Genomic DNA, 20,727 nt, shown 5'->3' on the forward strand with positions numbered 1-20,727 from the left:
AACGGACGGAAATTAGGATTGAAATGTCTGTTGTTAGGATTAGGCTATTATTATTATTATAGTTACATGTTATATAATATAATGTGCCAGTAACTGGTAAATGTCTCAAAACTTTTTGTGTGACAAACTTTTGCACTGTGAGATTGTAGCAGCTCTACTCACTGGGGGTTCCTCTCTCTGCATCTCTATTCCAGCACTATGCATTCAAAGCACGCTGCTCCCACCAGGCGGCTGCTTATTCAGCACTTCCCACAGTGGTAGTAGCCCAGTCAGTATACTAGCCTTCAATATACTGTGCTCTGCTGTCAGCCAGTCGGGCAGAATGGATGGGTTTTGGCTGCCACCGCCACAGTGAAAGCCAGAGTCAGAGACGTTTCTGAGCGCATGCAGAGACACGCGGGGACGCCCATGTCCCGTCACCTGGATACCACAGGGCCACCAAACTCTCCAAAGGTGTTGTTTACCTCCTCCTCCTCCTCCTCAGACCCCGCTGCCATGGATGACTCCGGAATAATTCGACGGCGGAGGCTACAGGTGAGAAGACTTGGATCATTTATAGAGGTGGAAGTTTCGTGGAAGGAATATTGACTAATAGCCTATGAGTGAGGGATGAAACTACTTTTCGCCGTTTCTAATAGAAATCACAGTTTGTGACAGTCAGCGAACCAAAGGGCTGCTACCCACCCTCTCCTAGTGCTCAAATCACCATTCATATATGAAACGACCAGTAATATACTACTACTACAAGACTTGAAACAAAGTCAGAATTGTTAGCTGTATATGCAATATTGCGAGTTGGAACTAAGCCCATGCACGTAGGGCGAGGCACATGCGTGCCTGTTAGTGCAGAGAAATGAATAGGGCGAATTACTATGACATAAAATGTAAATCTATTTTACTAGCCTACTATGACTGCTGCTACCAATATCTTACTGTAGCCTATTTTTGACATTTTGATCATCAGGACCAGTGCTGATCAGTGTGAGAGTGTCACAGCTGTAATAGTAGTGCAGAGGGATGGTATAGTTTGTAGCCTATATTGATGTTTATCATTGGTATGTGCTGTTATAGAACTATAAAGAAACTTTTTTTTCCCTTTCTTTTTTTGGGGGGGTGGGGGGGAAGTATAATTGCATTATTTGCATAGGTATAAGTGAGGCTTTTGCTGAATCTTTATCCTTGATCACCCCATGAGTGTGCCTTGTTGTCTTGTGTGGTGCTTAGCTTGATTACTACACACACACACACACACATGGGCGCGCGCGCGCACACACACACACACACACACACACACACACACACACACACACACACACACACACACACACACACACACACTCAATGGACAACATACAATGCACTCTACCTACTTGACAGTCTCATGCACCCACAGAGGAAGAAGATAGAATCATTTGTAAGTCCTGGCACTGACGCCTGTGGTTTTAGTCGGATGCAGAGTGCATATGAGTTTAATTGATTTTAGTTGGATGCAAAGTGCATGCGTTGAGTGTGTGCACACCGGTGTGTGTCTGTCGGTGGGCTGTCAGCATGTGTGCGTACAAGTGAAATGTGTGTGTGCAGTCACAATGAGGCTTATACGAACATGTCCCCCCCCCAACCACACCCCCATCACCAGGGACGGCAGAGAATGAGGCAGGGGCTGAACTTTCTAAAAGGGCCTTTTGGTGAAAATATCTTGTACACAGAGAGGGTATTCCTTCAACATAAGATGCTGCATTCAAGTTCAGGAGAGTTTGGACAAGGCAATTAATTCTCTTGAACGCTGCCTTCAGGTATGGCATGGAAAGGGGGCATTTGTATTTCTTTCACCATAGTAATAACTGCATTCATGGTCTGGAGAGGGCACTTTTTACAGACGAATAAAAGGGCAGGGGCTCAAGCCCCCTTTGATGTCTATATTGTATGCACGTGCCTGGCCGTCACCCCTCTCTCCGTCTCCACTGAGGTGGTCGATATCCATATCTCAGACTGAGGAGATCTAATGCTGAAGATGTGGCCCATTAGTAGGTCTAATGGTAGACAAACGGTCCGGGGTCCCCTCAGGGAGGAAGACCAACCACCAGCAGTTAGGTCAGGGTGGGCTGAAAGGGTCTAGGGGCTGGGGGGGGGGGGGCAGCCCAGCCCGGAGGCAGGCAGCAGCTGTGGGCTACATACTAGAGCCCATTTAAGTGGCAATTAGAATATCTGCATCCTTTTAACTGCACGGATCCGCTTTCACACCAGAGATATTTGAAGAGTGGGGACGGGCTACAGGAAAGAATTAATGTTAATAGGTTTTATGTCATTGTGGGGGAGCATACTTGTTGTTCATGGTGTGTCTGTATGTGCAGTTGTGTGTATATACTCACCTCATGTTCGTTGTCAGTGATTGCACTCACTAGTCAGTGTCACACATGCAGTTATACGGCCCGGACACTCTAATGTAGCCTGACAGCGCAGCGTGCGTTCGAGTCCCAATCCCGACAATCTTTGCTGCATGTCTCTCCCCATCTTTCTCTCGCTGTTTCCTGTCCATCTCCATTTAGACCATCAATAAAGGCAGAAAAGCCCCCAAAAATATCTTTATAAAAAGAAGAAACACGTGCACTTTTACCACTGAGCTTTTACTTCTGTCATCATCACCTTTAGTCAGCATTTTTCTCTCGTCTGATGCCTGTGTCTGCCTGTCTTTACCCCCACATTTAAAGACTTTTCCTTAAAGCTGTCACCCTTTTCTTTTTTACTGCCCTCTAACCCCCCCACACTGTCTGTCTGTCTGTCTGTCTGTCTGTCTGTCTGTCTGTCTGTCTGTCTGTCTGTCTGTCTGTCTGTCTGTCTGTCTGTCTGTCTGTCTGTCTGTCTGTCTGTCTGTCTCTCTCTCTCTCTCTCTCTCTCTCTCTCTCTCTCTCTCTCTCTGAGTTGGCACTGTCAGTTTCATATGGCACAGACAGCACACTAAAGTGACAGCATGGCATTTGGTATTTGAGCTGTCATCCTCACTATAACTCTGTCAGACAGACTCTTGAGCTGCTGTATGAAAGCTTGAGTCTGACTTGATTGATTCTTTCTTTTGTTTTTCAAATTTAAACGTCTAGCAACCGACTATTCTGTAGCATGATCTAGTCTTGTGCCGTGTGTGCATTTGTAAAACTTTAAATAAATCTTTCTTTTGAAGAGAACATTTGAGATTTTTTTAAATCAACATAACACTAATCCCCTGGTACCATACACTACAGTACGTAGTCCCATGTGGCCAATTACTGTACCCACACACACTTGCCTTACATATGTTATCATAACTCATGTCTCTCAACTGAAGAAGAATCAAGTTATATTAATAAAACCTGTGTATGTCCGCAAGCACATGCATGCACACACACACGCACACACACACGCACACGCACACGCACGCACACACACACACACACACACACACACACACACACACACACACACACACACACACACACACACACACACACACACACACACACACACACACGCACACACACACACACACACACACACTCACACTAGCATCTCTACTATTTTGCTCTGGGCAGTATGCCCATTTTCAGTAAGTGGTAGTGAAAGTGTGTGATCAGTCCAGGAGGACCGTTTCACTTTGCCAAGTTCTGTCATTCTGTCACTCACTGCTTTCTTTCAACATTTCTGGAGTGGAGCACTGAATGCTATATTTAGCAGATCTTTACTGACACAAACGAGGGACACAGTTGAAAAATCAAGCTCGTTATTTTTGAGGATTTACCGTGTATTCACTTTGCTGATTTGCTTTGAACAGAAACCCAAGAATGTCCGCAACTCAGTAACTAAGTTCTTGACAAAGATATGAAAACATTCAAGGAATGATGTTAAACTCTACAAATATTATTGACATTTGACAGTTAGCCGTGCTCTATTGGTACCATTGTGCCGGGGAGGAGGGGCCAACTTTCAATGTTGCATTATTTGCAGCCTTCAACTGACAAATCCTACTTGTTAGTTGTATGACAAATACAGAAAATAGGCAAACATTATGTTATTTTCACAGATTGTTTGCCTTTTTTCACCAAATGTTTGTCTCTTTTTGCCTATGACAGGGTTTTGAGCATTTTGTTTCTGTGACATTTTCAAACATTTGAGGGATGCCAGGGTTAATGTGGTTAATGCTAAAGGAGCCCTTCATGCAAATTGCCTTTGTTTTCTCCTTGTGTAATAATAAGCCAAGAAAGTCATGGAAAGAAACAAAAATGCCTCAGGTCACGTCCACTTCCCTGGCTCACAGAGTTAAGTTGTACAGTCATGTGTTCATTTGTTTGGAATGGCCTTGTCATTTCGTGAAGGAATGGGCACGGTGGAGCATAGGAATGATTTGTACGCACTGGCAGTTGCAAATAATGGCACAGAGCATGTGAATAACAGAATGGATGTGTGTGTGTGTGTGTGTGTGTGTGTGTGTGTGTGTGTGTGTGTGTGTGCGTGTGCGCGTGTGTGCGCGTGTGTGGGCGCGTGTGTGCGCGCGCGTGCGTGCGTGCGTGTGTGTGTGTGTGTGTGTGTGTGTGTGTGTGTGTGGCAGTTTGTAGACACGGCAGGAAACCTGTGAATGTGATGGGCTTTTTATCAGTAATCTGGAGGACAGGAAATGGTTTTCACAGTTTGCCATCCTTGAGAGGTGCACACAACACCAGCAAAACAGAAGAGGACAGTCCATTAAATAACCATCATTCAGGCATTGTTATTGCTCTGGTGTTTCCTTTCTATCACCTCACCCAAAATAATTTTGCTTGCTTGACATACAGTATATGTCATGGTACAAATAGCTACAGTTATTTTCCATGTCAAATACTTCTAAGAGTTGTCACCTTTGACAGTTTAAGTAATTCACAGCCTGTACAGTACTATGGAATGAGGTATCACCTGGGATAATTTGGATTCACTCATATTATGTTCCTCCACGTGTGAGTGAATCCACATTATCAGGCTGGCTAATGCCAGGCTAACCTTTTGCTGCAGCAAGTGAGCTGAAAAATAACTAAAGCAAGCTGTGTGTTCATGTAAAAGGTTTGCTTAGTGCCTGTGTTAATGTTGTCAACTAAAACTATTACTAAACTACTTTTTCACTGACAAAATCGAAATAAAAACTATGCTATGAAAGCTAAGAATAAATATATACAATTTTGTCAACAAATAGACTAAAATGTTATTGAGGGACTACTGGAGAAGAGATCCAGTAGAACTAAAACAATTGTTGCAGCGATTTATTTAACCATGTAAAAGTAACAAATAAAGGAAAGATTTGCCTATAATGACATGCCTAAAGACAACAGGTCAAAAGTGGATAAAAGGAAACGGGACACATTGGCTGCATAATTTCAGATACTGATGTCATCAAAAAAGACAAATGATCTCCATTATTTTAGCCAGACAGATATCGGGCAGGCTACACTTTTTATGCCAGGTCGTTTTAACGCAATTGCATTGTAAGAAATGCTGGAATGACTGCACATTTACATGGAAACAACACATACTCCATCATTCTGCTGGGCAGAGAGAGAGAGTGAGAGGCAGCAGGTGTTGGGGTCTTATTCCATTAGTAACCTCCAAACACCCATCCACACACGCACGCACGCACGCACGCACGCACACACACACACACACACACACACACACACACACACACACGTTTCCTTTTGAGTCACTCAAGCTGAGATCACTTCCCCTTGATAATCACAGTGATGAATGATTGATTGATGTTGGATGATGTCACCTCCATTGAGAAAAGCTGTCCACTCTGGTCTGAACCAGCAGGTCTTACTCAACTGTTCTATGAGTTGTGATGTAGATATAAACACATTATATATTTAAACCTACTGAATATTTACCAACTTACTTAGTAGTATACAGCCTTTCTTTTATTTTTATTTAAAGCACCACTTGCTCGACCTTCCCAACCCAAAGAGTGAATACAGAGTTGTAGGTGTTCTTTTTTTTTATCGACTTTAACTTTGAGCCTCATTGGCAAACATTTTATGGCTCAGAAAACATAATTTCAAACATATGTAGCATTCACACTCACTTTTACTTAATAGATCGACTGCCAGCCAGGTATTAATTCATTAATTCATCTGCCTCTGCCAGGGTTTTTCAGTGTTTTTACCTTATTTTCTTCGCCAACTGGAACGCACCATGTGGCCAGATGTATACAAAAACCACATGGCCAGACGGAGTGTTGTCTTTTCTTTCACACAGAAAAGAAACATGTTTTATGCGATCATCCGTTCTTATAGGGTCCGTAGGAAAAAGCTTGTTTTGACCAAAAAACACATCTGGGAAAAGAATCACAGATTTTTTCTAAATTTGATAACATGGAGCCGGGTGGAGCAAAACATATTGGGATGACATCATTTACGGTTGTATTCTGGGATTTGTAATCCTGGCATCACTCATGGGAGCAGTAGAACGGCATCAAGTGTAAACCACTGAAAAAGTAGTTTGACAACTTAAGTCGTCCTTGGCGGTAAGCCGTCGGATTTTGAAAGACGATTATGTTATTTTTGAATATGTAGAACATCTTAATGTTTTTTATCTTTTCTACATTTTATTATTATTATTATTACTAGAAGCTGGGCCGCCCTTCGGGCGGCCCAGCGTCTAGTCGGCGACCTGGCCAACTCGGAACAATGTAAATAGGGAATGAATGCCCCGCCCTTTAATGCAAACCCCATTATACCTGTTTTCATAGGACCCGTTTTGACCATCTGTCTGCCTGTGTCCATTTATGCCCATACATGGAGATATCTGTATCTGTCTGTCTGTCGGCGTCCATTTTATGTCCATATATGGAGATCACTGCAGTTATAGTTCTGGGTCCATTTTATGCCCATATATGCCCATATATGGAGATATCTGTCTATCTGCGTCCATTTTATGCCCATATATGGAGATCTCTGTATCTGTCTGTGTCCCTTTTATGCCCGTATATGGAGATCTTTGTGATTCTGCGTCCATTGTATGCCCATATATGCCATATATGGAGATATCTGTTTATCTGCGTCCATTTTATGCCCATATATGAGATCTCTGTCGCTTTTTCAAACAGATGGTCAAAACGGGTCCTATGACAACAGGTATAATGGGGTTTGCATTAAAGGGGGAACCGGCACTGTGTCTGCAACACAGTCGGAGGCACAGACAGATACAGAGATCTCCATAATGGGAATAAAGGGACACAGACAAACAGATGGAGGAGGAGACAAACTTAATGCAAACCCCATTATACCTGTTGTCATAGGTCCCGTTTTGACCATCTGTTTGCCTGTGTCCATTTATGCCCATATATGGAGATATCTGTATCTGTCTGTCTGCGTCCACTTTATGCCCATATATGGAGATCTTTGACCATCTGTTTGCCTGTGTCCATTTATGCCCATATATGGAGATATCTGTATCTGTCTATCTGCATCCATTTTATGCCCATATATGGAGATCTATGCAGACACAGTGCCAGTTCCGTAAAATCCTGATGTCAGACATCAGAATCCGAACCTTTCGTGCTGGTTCCAGAAAATCGTGTATCGGGTCGGGTCGAGGCCGAGCACTGCACTACCTGCTGCGGTGCAAACCCATGAATGCCCCACCCTTTAATGCAAACCCCAATATACCTGTTGTCATAGGACCCGTTTTGACCATCTCTTTGTCTTTGTCCACGTATGCCCATATATGAAGATCTCTGCACACACAGTACCGGTTGCGGAAAACTCTGATGTCAGACATCAGCTCCGCATACGGGCATTCATTTTATTCCCATATATGGAGAACGCGCGTGCCGGTGGGACGAACGGTTCTCGAGATACGCGGATTACATACATACATACACACTCACAGAGATTTTTTGTTGACTCATGTACGTACGTGATGTCAGAGCCTTTTATGAAGTGATGTCACAATGAGTCAGCGCTTGCGCCGATTTCCTCCGGAACAGCCTGATGTCAACAATCAACCCCGCATAAGGAGATTCCGAACGTTTCGCGCCGGTTCGGGAAAACCGCGCGTCGGGTCGGGTCGAGACCCGGCACTGCACTCCGTGCTGCGGCGGGGAACGCGCGTGCCGAATCTGAAGCCGGTGGGACGAACGGTTCTCGAGATACGCGGATTACAGACAGACACACAGACAGACAGACAGACACGCAGAGACTTCTCGCATTTATAGATAGATGATTATTTTATTTATTTTTTGCCTATAATGAGCTAATGGCATGGCCAAAATCAGGATGCCAGGGTTAAATTCCATAATAGAATAATGGTGATGTATTTTTTGGAATGGTCTTTCCAAAGCTAGTCTATCACAAGTAGGTCGGGAGTGGCTTATTGTCAGTAACACGCGGGAGTCTGTCCCCAGTACAATGCGCTAGACCCCTGGGAGATGGACTGCTGAGGTGGAGCGCCACACCTACCATCAGCTCCCAGTACTTGCCACACGACTTGCCAAGCCGTGCTACTCATACGCTGAGTTGGCGGTGCCCGGAATCAAACCCATGACCTTGTGGTACAAAGGCGAGAGCTCTACCGACTGAGCTACCCGGGCACAATATGATTTATTTTGATATGTCTTGATGGATTGCCACTGCTGACTTGGCCCTCCGCAATATATCTGACAGTGTTCCAAATGAAAACGTGGTGAACCCGGTCAATACTTTGTTTGGAGTTTGTTTGGAGACGGGAGCACCAACTGTCAAGTCGTGTTTCATCATCTTTGTTTCAATGTCATAATGCTTGTTTACCTCCACTGAAATACAGCGAGAGAGAGAGATGACAAGAAAGAAAAGTAGAGATGAAAATCAGTACCGCAAGCCTTATCTGCGAAATCCAATTATATGCTTTCTTTCATCAGATTGTTCCTCCATGGTTTTGGTTTGTTTTCATCACCTAACCCTGCCGTGTTTACTCCCTAGCTTTCCTTTCGGCCTGCAGCCATGTTCTTGTATGATAAAACCTTGACTTAACCAAAACAAATGGCTGCAGTTGGACCTAAAAAATAACATAATAAGGGCCTCTGGAGAGGCTGACAATAGAAACCAGTGGTAACACAATCTTACCTGAGACCATGTTAAGGGGTATCAAATAGAGAATTGATGCGCAACAAGCAGAATAATTGTTTTTGAGATCAATCCCAATGGATCTTAATTATATTAGACTGCTTTGGCCCAATATCATAAACTTGACAGAAGCCATTTTAAATTCACTTTAGCTCCACTCAGCTCCAGTGCATCCTGGGGTAAAGTAAGAGATGTGTTCCCATCATGTCCCTAAATCTTAACCCGATCCTTTAGGGGTCAACAGGAAAAGTAGCGTACGAGACAAAAATATGTATTTATAATATACCATAGAGAACTAAAAGAAATTGACGTTCCATCAAAGTATATATATTCTATGTGCCCTTAAATACAAATATTTTGCATCATTGTGCTGAGACTGTTGGTTGGCACCTCATCTTGACGGGCGTGGGTTGCATCCTTTTGAACTGTGCTTAACTGCAGAAGCAATCATGAATGAACATCATCCCCATTGCTTGTCAAAACACATCAGATATGTTTTTCAGATGTCTTCAAGGCACTATTTGGGGTTCCCATAAGAACTCTGCTTGCACCAATAACGGCAATGAATAATTTGCATTGACATTAACAGAATTCATTGAACCAGTTTCAGTCTTTCACTCAATCACAGCTATTCTCAGTCTTCTTTAATGAAACGGTGAAAGTAGGGCAGTGTGGTTGTGCTACTAATTGATTTAGAATTATCTTTAGCACAAGCTTGTTTTCACAGCAACACATTGTTGCTGTCATTAAAACCTCATATGTCCCAAACTATTCCTTTTTATATTATTATTATTTTAAATATAAATAGTCAAAATAGCCGATCTACAAGCTCACAACATGCCGCATCGTGACACGTTGTGAGCTTGTAGATCTGCTATTTTCACTACTTTTGTGTGACACTCTTGTATGATGAAGTAGGGCATTCATTTACGAAAAAACATTACAATAAATAAATATAGGTATTCATGGTTTGCAATTGTAGTCCTACACCCGCCATGTTGAGGACGACACAGGTTTTCTGATTGGCGTAGTAGAACATTAGTTCTGTGGCAATCAGACAAATCAAACACCTGTGTTGGTCCTCAACATAGCGGTGTAGAACTCCAAATGCAATCCACGATTACAAGGTTTTTGCAACAGTCACTGCACGCACAATCTGGCAATACATCAGTTACAAGAAATCTATTCATGCAAATGGACAATCTGTCTTGAGAGATTACTATATGCCCAACACAAAGAAAATGTTGTGAATTGTCACAAAACTGATTCTATCTCTAAGAAATTGTGTAATGTGAAAGATCTAATCTGTCTGTCTCCCCTTTTCCCTTTATCTGTCTCCCCTTTCTCTTTCTCCTCAGAAGGATCTGCCTCTACCCCGCAAAAGTAGTAGGTGAGTTCACATTTTATATAATCTGTGTGTGTGCATGTTTCAGTTGTAAAGTGTGTAGCTGTTAAAGTCTTAGGGTAAGATACAAAATTAACGTACACATTTATTTTGTGGGATTCATGTGGGATCTCTATTTTCACTTGAACCTAATTCGTTGATCGGGGTCGATCCCTAGGGGTCTATATTTATTTGGTCCCCTCCTTTTTTCCTTCTTCACCAAATTTCTTCACCAAAAGAAAATGTCGATCTACTAGCTCAGAACGTGTCGCCACGCAGCACGTTGTGAGTTTGCATATCTGCTATTTTCGTTAGAAATGTTTGTCTATTTCTTCACGGAATGTTTGCCTATTATGACCAGACTGGAACTGGATCATGGTATGATATGTCCACTGAATTTCAGTCAGTGGTTGTTGGAGTGAACATTAAATTCAGTTGTCAGTATTAAGCTATTCCCTAAGTGCGAAACAGCTACTGAAAGCATGGTTCAAGTCTCAAGTCTTTTTATTGTCATTTTTAAATTATACACTAAGCCAATGAGACAATACAACTGAGTAAAGAATATACCAAAAGCGGCTTCACATTTACAACAAAAAAACACTAGTTTGATCTCTATAGCCTCTGTCTTGATAAATGTTATTTACTTTCACAGCCACGCTTTGATTGACAGGTTGACAGCTTCTCAGTATCTCGCCAGTCTATTGTTGACTAGAAAAGGGTGGGATGAATGCAACCAATAATTTTAACTGCATTTCCTGATGCAGGCCTGGTATGAAACAGTGAAAGTAAAGCTGAGGTTTGGTCAAACGATTTTTGGGAAATATTTAGCTGACTCTCATTTTCTAATTCCCCAGTTCACTGTCCAAATACCACCACATAACCACGTGTGAAACACCACAATCCCATTTGCAGATGGAATAAGCTTTTAAGTTTTAATGCGTCTCAGTACAGCATGCAAACGTTTTTGAAATTGACTTGCAGTGTCGCTGTCCATGGTGCTGAACAGCAGTGGTTGTTTTTCTCACGCTTCTTCCTTTCTTTCTTTCTTTCTTTCTTTCTTTTTCTTTCTTTCTTTTTCTTTCTTTCTTTCTTTCTTTCTTTCTTTCTTTCTGATTGTTTACAAGCAGTATCATCTATTTGAAATAGCGTTTCTATTGTTACTTATTCATAGTGCTAGATTTGAAATAAATATGTTTTCCTGTTTGTTGATGGAAACAGTTTATTTAGTAATCATCAGGCTGAATTCAGGTGTCTTTGAGCCTACTGCGAGGTGAAATCATTCACAAAATACTCACAGATGCTGCTGTCATCTTTGAGTGTTGCAATTTTCTCCCTGGAATTGCTGTAGCTGTCCACAGCCATGCTGGGTTATTCTATTTGTAGCTTGCTTGCCTGCTTGCACACTGTGTGAACTGAATGCCAACCACTATGTCTATGATATTTCCCCAATCCCATATCATTTAAAGCCTTATTGTTGCGCAGAAGGCCCTGGTATTGTGTTCAGGGTGATTTTAAAGTGAAGAATTTGCATAATCCCTCTAAATAGACTGAGGTATTGGTATTCTGTTGGCAATAACCATATGTATGTGGCTGAGCAAGAGGAGAGAGAAAGAGGGGGAGAGGGGTGGCGGTGGAGAGAAGAGAAAATGCATGTGCTTTCATGCACGTTTGTGTAGCTGCTAGGGCTGCAGAATTTGTTGGAAATAAGCGACTTAATTTCTTCACCAGAACAAAGGCGTTAATGACAACACTGTAAAACCCATCTCTCCATCCATCACAGAGCCCATTACATACCATATGACCAAAGACATGGCACAACAAAGGCATTAAGAAACAGCACAAATTGCCATTATAATCTTGAGAAAAATAATCTGGATTATTAACACTTAAGCGATAATCGAAGAAGACAATGTGTGCAAACTTTGAATATATATATATAATTTATTTTAATATTTTTTTTAAACTGTAAACAAAAAAATGTTAGCACCAAAAATCATCATCATTAATCATCATTAAGAAACAGGATCATCTGGATTATCACTTCTTCAGCCATAAATGTGCAGCCCTACAGTAGCAGCCCAGTAATCAGTTTGTCTGATGACAAACCGCTTGCTAATATATTGTGATGATATGATCAATTTTACAATTACAATGTATAAACTAGAAAGATGCAATTGGAAATTGCAAGTGTGGTTTCCGTGACACGAATTTCTCAAATGAATTTCATCTTACCATTTGAATTTTCCCCATTCAAGTCAGTCAAATATATTCACTAATAAATTAATGGCCATGTATGTAGATCCCTGTGTCAGTCGTTGTCCCTTTTATGCCCATATATGGAGATCCCTGATGTCATCAATATTAAGCCCATATCTTGGAAAGCCCATATATGGACATACTGTGTCAGTCTCATATGGTCTATATGGTGTCAGACATGATAATGTCAGCCATCTCCAGTAAAAAATTTAATTAAAGTCATAACTATAGTAAACTATATAACGTATCTCTTAGCCGGTCGATTTGACATACTGTATGGCCCAAATGCCTGCCACCAAAAATGTGGGAGAGTAGCGCGGCAAAAAAAGGTTTACTTAGGAGACGATGGAAGATGGAAAAAATGCGGACAAGTACAATAGTGTGGTTGCAGGGGCAACCACACTAAATTAAGTGATTAAAACCAGGAAAAGACAATACTTATGTCTCAAGATGCAAAATCCTAGACGACATCTAGTGATATCAATATATCAATATAATATGGATATATTATTGCCCAGCCCTACTTGTGTGTGTGTAATGTATTCTGGCGGGCATATGGTGTGGGTGCCCACATCTAGAGAGGACTGTCCCCTAGTGTGTTCTGTCTGTGACCTTGGTCCTCTACCTCAGGGCAGCAGATGTCCCAGGCGGACAGCCTGTATGGGAGGGGCTGCTCGGAGCCTTCTGTCGGCTCTGTTACTTCCATTACACATAGTCTACGGTGCAGTCGTGGAAGATCATGGTGGTAGCAATACCACACTATAAAAATACTCTGCTACAAGTAACTGTAAGGTTTAACTTGAGTAAAATAACTAAATTATTAGCATCAACATACTTGATTGATGACCTAAGCCCTGTTTAATACTTTGTCCATTCAAAGATATCCTTGTGACGTGTGTTGTGAGCTTGTAGATCGGCAGTTTTTTTATTTTTATAGTTTGAATAATTATTAATCTAAATGAATGGAATACATTACTAAAAGGTACACCATTTTAGGTAGCCGAGTACAAGCATAAATAGCATGACATTGTATTATAGGTATTGTAAGTACTAGTACTACTTGAGTAAATGTACTTCCACCCTGTCCTGCACACATTGAATTATAGGAGAGACACTAGCGAGAAATTAAGAGACTGAGCTCCGAACAGGTTGATGGTTTGACTGGCGTGATGAAGACAGCGGGATACTTGTATTGGCTGAATGGGGTGTGACAGAGGTAGTGGATACATTCTAGAAATTTAACTAGGGCATGTCACTATGTGTCCCCCATAGGCTGAATGTTACTGACTGTTCAGAAGAGGCAGACTGGCAGCCAGGGGGGAAAACACCTTCTCTCTCTCTTTCACTCTGTCTCTCTCTCGCACGCACGCACACACACACACACACGCGCGTGCGCGCTCACACACACACACACACACACACACACACACACACACACACACACACACACACACACACACACACACACACATCTGGGAAACTTTAAAGCTACCCTCTAAATGTCTAACCCTAACCATCTAGAAACATTTGATATTTGACCATAAAACAACCATTTCTATTGTGAGGACCAGGAAAATGGTCCTTACCATGTCTATTTCTCAAATTCTACAATACCTACTACTTACTTCACAAGTATAATAATACAAGTACATGCACGTGTGCACATGTGGCGTGCAAGTGCGCGCACACACAACATTGTCCCACATCATATCATCCCTAGCACCCATCCCTGTTGAAGACCCCCCGCCGTATCTCAGTGATATCTTCCCTTCCTCTCTCCTCTTCCTCCCATGTATATTTTATCCAGCCAGACTCCCCCATTAGAGACGGCATCCATTATTGAATTCCTCTCCTCAGCACCGCTGCGCAACTGTCACCTCATGTCAGCCGTAACATTTGGTGGACTTGTCTCACAGGGAGGGAGCAGAATGTGTGCACTCTCTCACACACACACACACACACACACACACACACACACACACACACACGTGATGTGGACTTGCGCTGTTTGTGGCGGCGCCGCTGCACAGCACAGTTCTAGTGAAATAATGATATGTAGGGCAGATAGATAACAGCAGGACACATTTGAATTTGACTTTATTGAAAGGAGAGAGAGAGAGAGAAGTGGAGAGTAAGTGAGCGAGTGACAGAGAGAGAGAGAGAGAGAGAGAGAACAATGTAATGGCGATGTTTCTCAAAAAATGGTAGGCTGCAACTCACAGCTTTGCAATCTGCAATTTTGTGTCAACACAACAACACAACACAAGTTCCCCTGTACTGCTGGTCATAGTGTCCCCCCTCCCTCAGTGTGGGTGTCATCATAATGCATCACATTTATGCTGTGTAACACACACACAGTCACACACACACACACACACACACACACACACACACACACACACACACACACACACACACACACACACAGACAGACCAACTGTCCAAGACACTGCCCCCCCCGCCTCCTCTGTCTTGTCATTCACACATACATCAGTCTACACTTCACTGATCTCCCATCTCTCCCTTTCACCCACCCTTACACCGTCTGTTTTTACACTCCAGATTCTACTGTGCAGATAGGCCTCCCCCTCCCCTCTCTCCTTCCCCCTCTCGCTCTTTTCCTTGCTTTCTCTGCTCACACACACACACACACACACACACACACACACACACACACACACACACACACACACACACACACACACACACACACTCGCGCGCGCGTACATCCTTGCTCCAATCCCCCCTTCCCTCTCTCTCTCTCTCTCCTCTCGCTCTGTCGCTCTACACTTCCTGGCTTGGCACAGTACCCTTGAGAGCAGCCCCAGAATCCTCTCTCCTTTCGAGAGGAAAGCTAAGCAGTCTGTTCATTCTGTCCTCTCTCTGTCTCTGTCTGTCTGTCTGTCTGTTTGTCTCTCTCACTCACTTCTTTATCTCTACATTTCTCTCTCTCTGTCTGTGTCAAAGCTGACACTTGCTAATCTTCATAAGAATTTCTTCTCCTCTCTCTCTTGCACACCTTCAAGCCGCGCGCACGCGTTCACAGACGCACGCAAGGACACACGCGCGCACCCGGACCCAGTGACGTATCTGGAGGGGTAGGGGTGGGGGGGGCTGGACGTATGAGTGTGTGTGTTTAACTCGCCAGAAGAAGCTGTCATGCTGGCGTGGAGCGTGTTTTCTCCCTCTTGACTGTCTGTCTGTGTGTGTGTGTGTGTGTGTGTGTGTGTGTGTTTGGGGAGGGGGGGGGCGGGGGGCACTCAGCGGTCCTCGCGTCCATCTGCCAAATCAGCCTCTGCTGCTAGCAACATGTTTCGACGAACCAAAAGGTAATTGCAGCAAATGGATTGCTCTGTGTTTCTCTTCCTGATCGATGCGGACGTCCAGTTTATTGTTAATAGTAACAATGTTTGATTCATTGTCAATGTTTTGATTCATTTGCCGGTGTCGTGCACCGAAAATAAATAGCTGATCTACAAGCTCACAATCTTCTGTTTTTGAGTGCATGGCACCTCACAACTAAGTATATCAAGCCCTTAACAAGGTGCTGTTTTTGTGTAGTGTTGTTGTTGTTGTGGGTTAGGTGTTTTTCACTGTGATGTACCGTCATTCCTGCCAGCAGTCATGCTGCTCACAGTTGTCCCCTCTGTCCCCATTTGGCAATTTGGCACTGGCCAATATATGGAATTAATGCATGTGTTTGTGTGTGTGCGTGCGTGCGTGCCTGTGTGCTTACAGTAATATTTACTTAGTATCTAGTGCATGATATGACAGATGCATGCACGTGGGTGTGTTTGTGTTTCTTTTATACCATGGTATGCTTGTTCTAAACAGATATCTCAGTTTGTGAGCGATACGCCGGCCTTGCACATGTAAAAGCAATGTGGTCGATTGTGGCTTGTACTGTAAGCAGGTGCTGTCAGGTGTGCATTCACTTTACACCATGCACATCTCCACACACATACGGTACACATGCATGCGTGCACGCACACACACACGCATGCACTCTTCTCTTATCTTTCTTGCATGCACAAGCCCAGCGGTCTGTCCTGAGGCGCTTCATTCCAGATAACTTGATCTCATGTGCTCACATGAGGATTAGACGTGAGTTTAGAGAGAGTGACTTAAGGAATCAGCAGGGTAATATGCGATCATGGATAATGCCTCTGTCACCGTTTGCCATGGTTGCTCTCATGGTGTGTCTGTGTGTGCGTGTGTGTGTGTGTGTGTGTGTGTGTGTGCGTGTGTGTGTGTGTGTGTGTGTGTGTGTGTGTGTGTGTGCGTGTGTGCGCGTGTGTGTGCGTGCGTGCGTGTGTGTGTGTGTGTGTGCTTTCCAGCTGTGTTTTCTCGGATGCTTCCTGGGAATTAGAGCGATGTTGCTTTTATCCTTTTATTGCTGAGTTAGTATTCCAGCCTTATTTAGCAGTTCCCTCTTCTCTAAAGAATCTCCTGTGAGTCAGAAGTGATTTCAGAAAGCCAGAGAATGGAGAGAGAGAGAGAGAGAGAGAGAGAGAGAGAGAGAGAGAGAGAGAGAGAGAGAGAGAGAGAGAATGAACTATGTTAGAGAGAAGAGAGAGAGATAGAGAAGGAAAGATTTTAGAAAGAAGAGAGAGAGAGATAGAGAAGGAAAGATGTTAGAGAGAGAGAGAGAGAGAGAGAGGAGCATGAGGCCACCAATGAAATTACATACACGCGTACGGTACATGCCTGCATCACTCTCTTGTGAACTCATATGAGGCCATTGAGTTGATCGTTAGCTTAAGTGAAGCAAAGAATCCTCAATTTAGGTATTATACAGTCCTGTCCACGAGTCATCATGTTAGATTGCCATCACATCGTTTGTGTTTATACTTGCCTCCTGCATGGCGTATATTAGCCTTCATGTAAAACATCCTTGATTCAAGAAATTCCTCATACTGTACTGTAGGTCGTCATTGCTAAAGAAAAGTAAAAAATGGGAATGGTCCCACATCACTCACAGTAGGCATTATTGTAACAACATCTGAAACGTTGTATGTCTTTGTACTCAACATCAAAGTTGCTACAGTGCACTGTAAAAGACAGGAGCACAACCTCTCCATAGCAACCAATTCACGTTGTGTAGTTCATGGGCAAGTATTGTTGGAATGATTTTACAAACAATCATATTTCTTAGTATCATATTGCTTAGTTGGGGCCACTTGTACAGGGGTAAATGTGTAACTGTTGAGAGTCCATTTGGTTGCACTTGCACACTCTCAGAGTTTAATTAACACTGAGGATTTGATATGAAGAAACAGCCAACGTAGGCACTCATCTCAAGGCTGTACTCATGTTGTGTGCCACTACAGTGCCATCTGTTATTGGCTGCCGTTCAGGTTCCCTTCACCAAAGCAGAGAGACTGTTTGTTGTTTATCTTTGATGTTAGAATGACACACAGCTCATACTATACACTATGTAATGATGGGTTTGTTGCCACATGGGAATCTATGCATTTGTTAATGCCCAGAAATGCCTTGCTCATTTGAGTGATATTCATCTCATTAGTCCAACTGTTTAAATAAATAATGTATTAGGCCGAAATAATTTCTTGACTCAAAGTCGCAAGGCTCAGCTTAATTGTCAATTCATGTTGTAAGCAGTCACATAGTTTTTGTAGATGATTTTACATTGAGATGTATGCTGTGTTGTATTTCTATTGCTGCATCCTCCATGATCTTGATGATAGGAAGGAACTTGAACATCTTAGGCTACAAACTAGAAACTACATTACTCGACAAAACCCAGGTTTGAATCCTTTTGGTTGCATGATCCACATAGTTTACAACAAAGGTCTTCAACAGGGGGTCTGGGACCCCTAGGGGGTCCTCAGAGTTACTACAGAGGGTCCTCCAAATCTTTGTGTGATAGAAACTTGTTTTTCCTCATTTTTTATATTAACCACTTGCCAAAAATAGCAGATCTACAAGATTGTTGATCGTCTATTTTCGGTAAAGAGGTAGAGCGGGAAAAGAGCAGACTAGTACAGAGTGAAAAGTCAAATGTATTAAGTATTGACGGTTCAAGTGGTTAAATATCTGAAAACTCAAATTATGAATCCAAAATACACTGATGATTGTGCTGTCAAACAATCATCAAACAATGAAACTGTATGGAAACTATGAAAAGGTTGTGGGGGTCCCTGCTTCATCTCTCTCTCAACTAAGGGGTCCTTGGCCTGAAAACGTTGAAGACCCCTGTTTTACAATGAGAGTGTTTGAGAATGCCAGGTTCATCTTCCTACTACCATCTCCATGGCTTGTCAGCTGTGGGAGTTGTTTTGCATTAACCATAATCATAATAAATCAGTTTAATGTCTGTTGGACATGCAGTGAGAATCTCCACTGATGCAAATGAGTATTACTCATCGAAGTAGGCTCGTTTTTATCTTTATGAGGTGATACAGTGTCTATGCTGTGAATAAGGTAATTGTGGAAACTAAGTGAAATGTCATAGTAATGACAAATCACCATTCGCAGTCATTTACCATGTCTTACGATGGTTATAACCAAGGTATAACATATGAATGAACTGGACAGATAGATGGACTCAGGTCTGTCACCTTTTGCTCCATTACTGTATGTTGCTGTATCATTCTCCCCGGGGATACACTTTCACACCTTCAGTTGGGGAGCAGAGATGTGGACTGCACAGCAGTCTACTTTATATATTTTTTGACAAGCCACACCATCTAAATTAGGCTTAAAATAGTGTTCTAGAATGTATGTCAGGTTTTGTTTGAAACAAGTAGTTTAGTGGCTGCCTTGTTATTAAAGATTAATATCTGGGTTTACTGTAACAATTCCATGACTCTGAAAATGCTATGAAAAGGTTTCCAAGAAGATTTGATTTCTCTTGGTGAAATGGTTCTCAAATGTAGTATTAACAGTCTCTTTGGACATTATAATGATGACAAATAAAAAAAAACACACTGGACCTGCTCACTGAACAGATAGGAAAATCAATGCCATACTGTAGGTAGTTAAAAGCCTTGTCCTAGCTAAAATGGTGCAAGTTGGCAGATGGCATGCCAGATGTGAAGCCTAGCTGTCAGTGGGGTGTCTCTCTGAGATCAGCTCCCCTGTAATGGATTGAGAAAACAGCCCCAGGCCCAGAAAGACCCCAATAACCAAGAATCAGGAGAGTTTATTTGTCAGCCACACATACAGGTGCAAGCGGCAACATGTTTTTGGGAGATGTTCATCAAAAACTATGCTAACACAACAATACAGAATAACAAGATAATAATAATAAAATAAAAGAATAATACTTGATCTAATTGTGACATAATAATACAAATACATTGAAAATAAGAAATAGTATACTGTATATACTATAGATATTTAGATAGATATTTGTATAGATACAAATAATAAGTTAATGGTGTAGGTAGAAAGTCAGATTCTACCTTACGTTCATATTTCGCGGGAGAACACAGAAGACACTTTCCTCACTGTTTATTATGATCTCCTCACATCAGAACAGAACACCCCCAGCGAAGGTTCCCTTGAATGTATGCAACGAATATCTACCATATTGTCTGGTGACCCCCGTAAACGTCTGCCTCTTTACCTTTTAATCTGTCATGCCCCATGCCAGATAAAACAGTTTAATCAACATATGGCTCTGTTTAGTAGACTAATGTGTCCAACGTAGGAAGCATCAGAATCCCAAGGGATGGTTTGAAACAGGGGAGAAGAAATTAGATTGTCCCATAATAACATCCACTCTCAAAGGCCTGCACGACATACTGTACAGTACCATGGATAATGTTCCTTTTAAAGGGGCAGTGGCGTTAGCCCCCCCTCCCTCCACTTTTCATGCTGCCTCAGAAGAAGTGTGTGCGTTCGCCTTTGAGAGGTCCCGAGGGAGTGGCACGGAGTGGTCACGTGACAGGAAGTGAGAGGCCGGACGGATCGATGGTGTAAATGATCAGAATGGCCCGGTGTCCTGTCTGTCCCGTGAGTCAGCAC

General features: G+C 42.6%; 1 protein-coding gene across 1 annotated transcript in view; it reads left to right on the forward strand.

The window, feature by feature from the left end:
• Nucleotides 1-495: 495 nt before the first annotated feature.
• The window catches only part of mast1a (microtubule associated serine/threonine kinase 1a), a gene marked incomplete at both ends in the record, with an annotated part of 79,480 nt that continues 59,248 nt past the window's right edge, over nt 496-20,727 (forward strand). Inside the window, 2 exons of the mRNA XM_080722638.1 lie at nt 496-534; nt 10,454-10,485. Of these exons, the coding sequence (XP_080578764.1) occupies nt 496-534; nt 10,454-10,485 (71 nt within the window). The remainder of the gene's footprint in view (nt 535-10,453; nt 10,486-20,727) is intronic.

The sequence above is a fragment of the Nannobrachium achirus genome (assembly GCF_963921795.1).
Source record: "Nannobrachium achirus genome assembly, chromosome: 3".
Lineage (NCBI taxonomy): Eukaryota > Metazoa > Chordata > Actinopteri > Myctophiformes > Myctophidae > Nannobrachium > Nannobrachium achirus.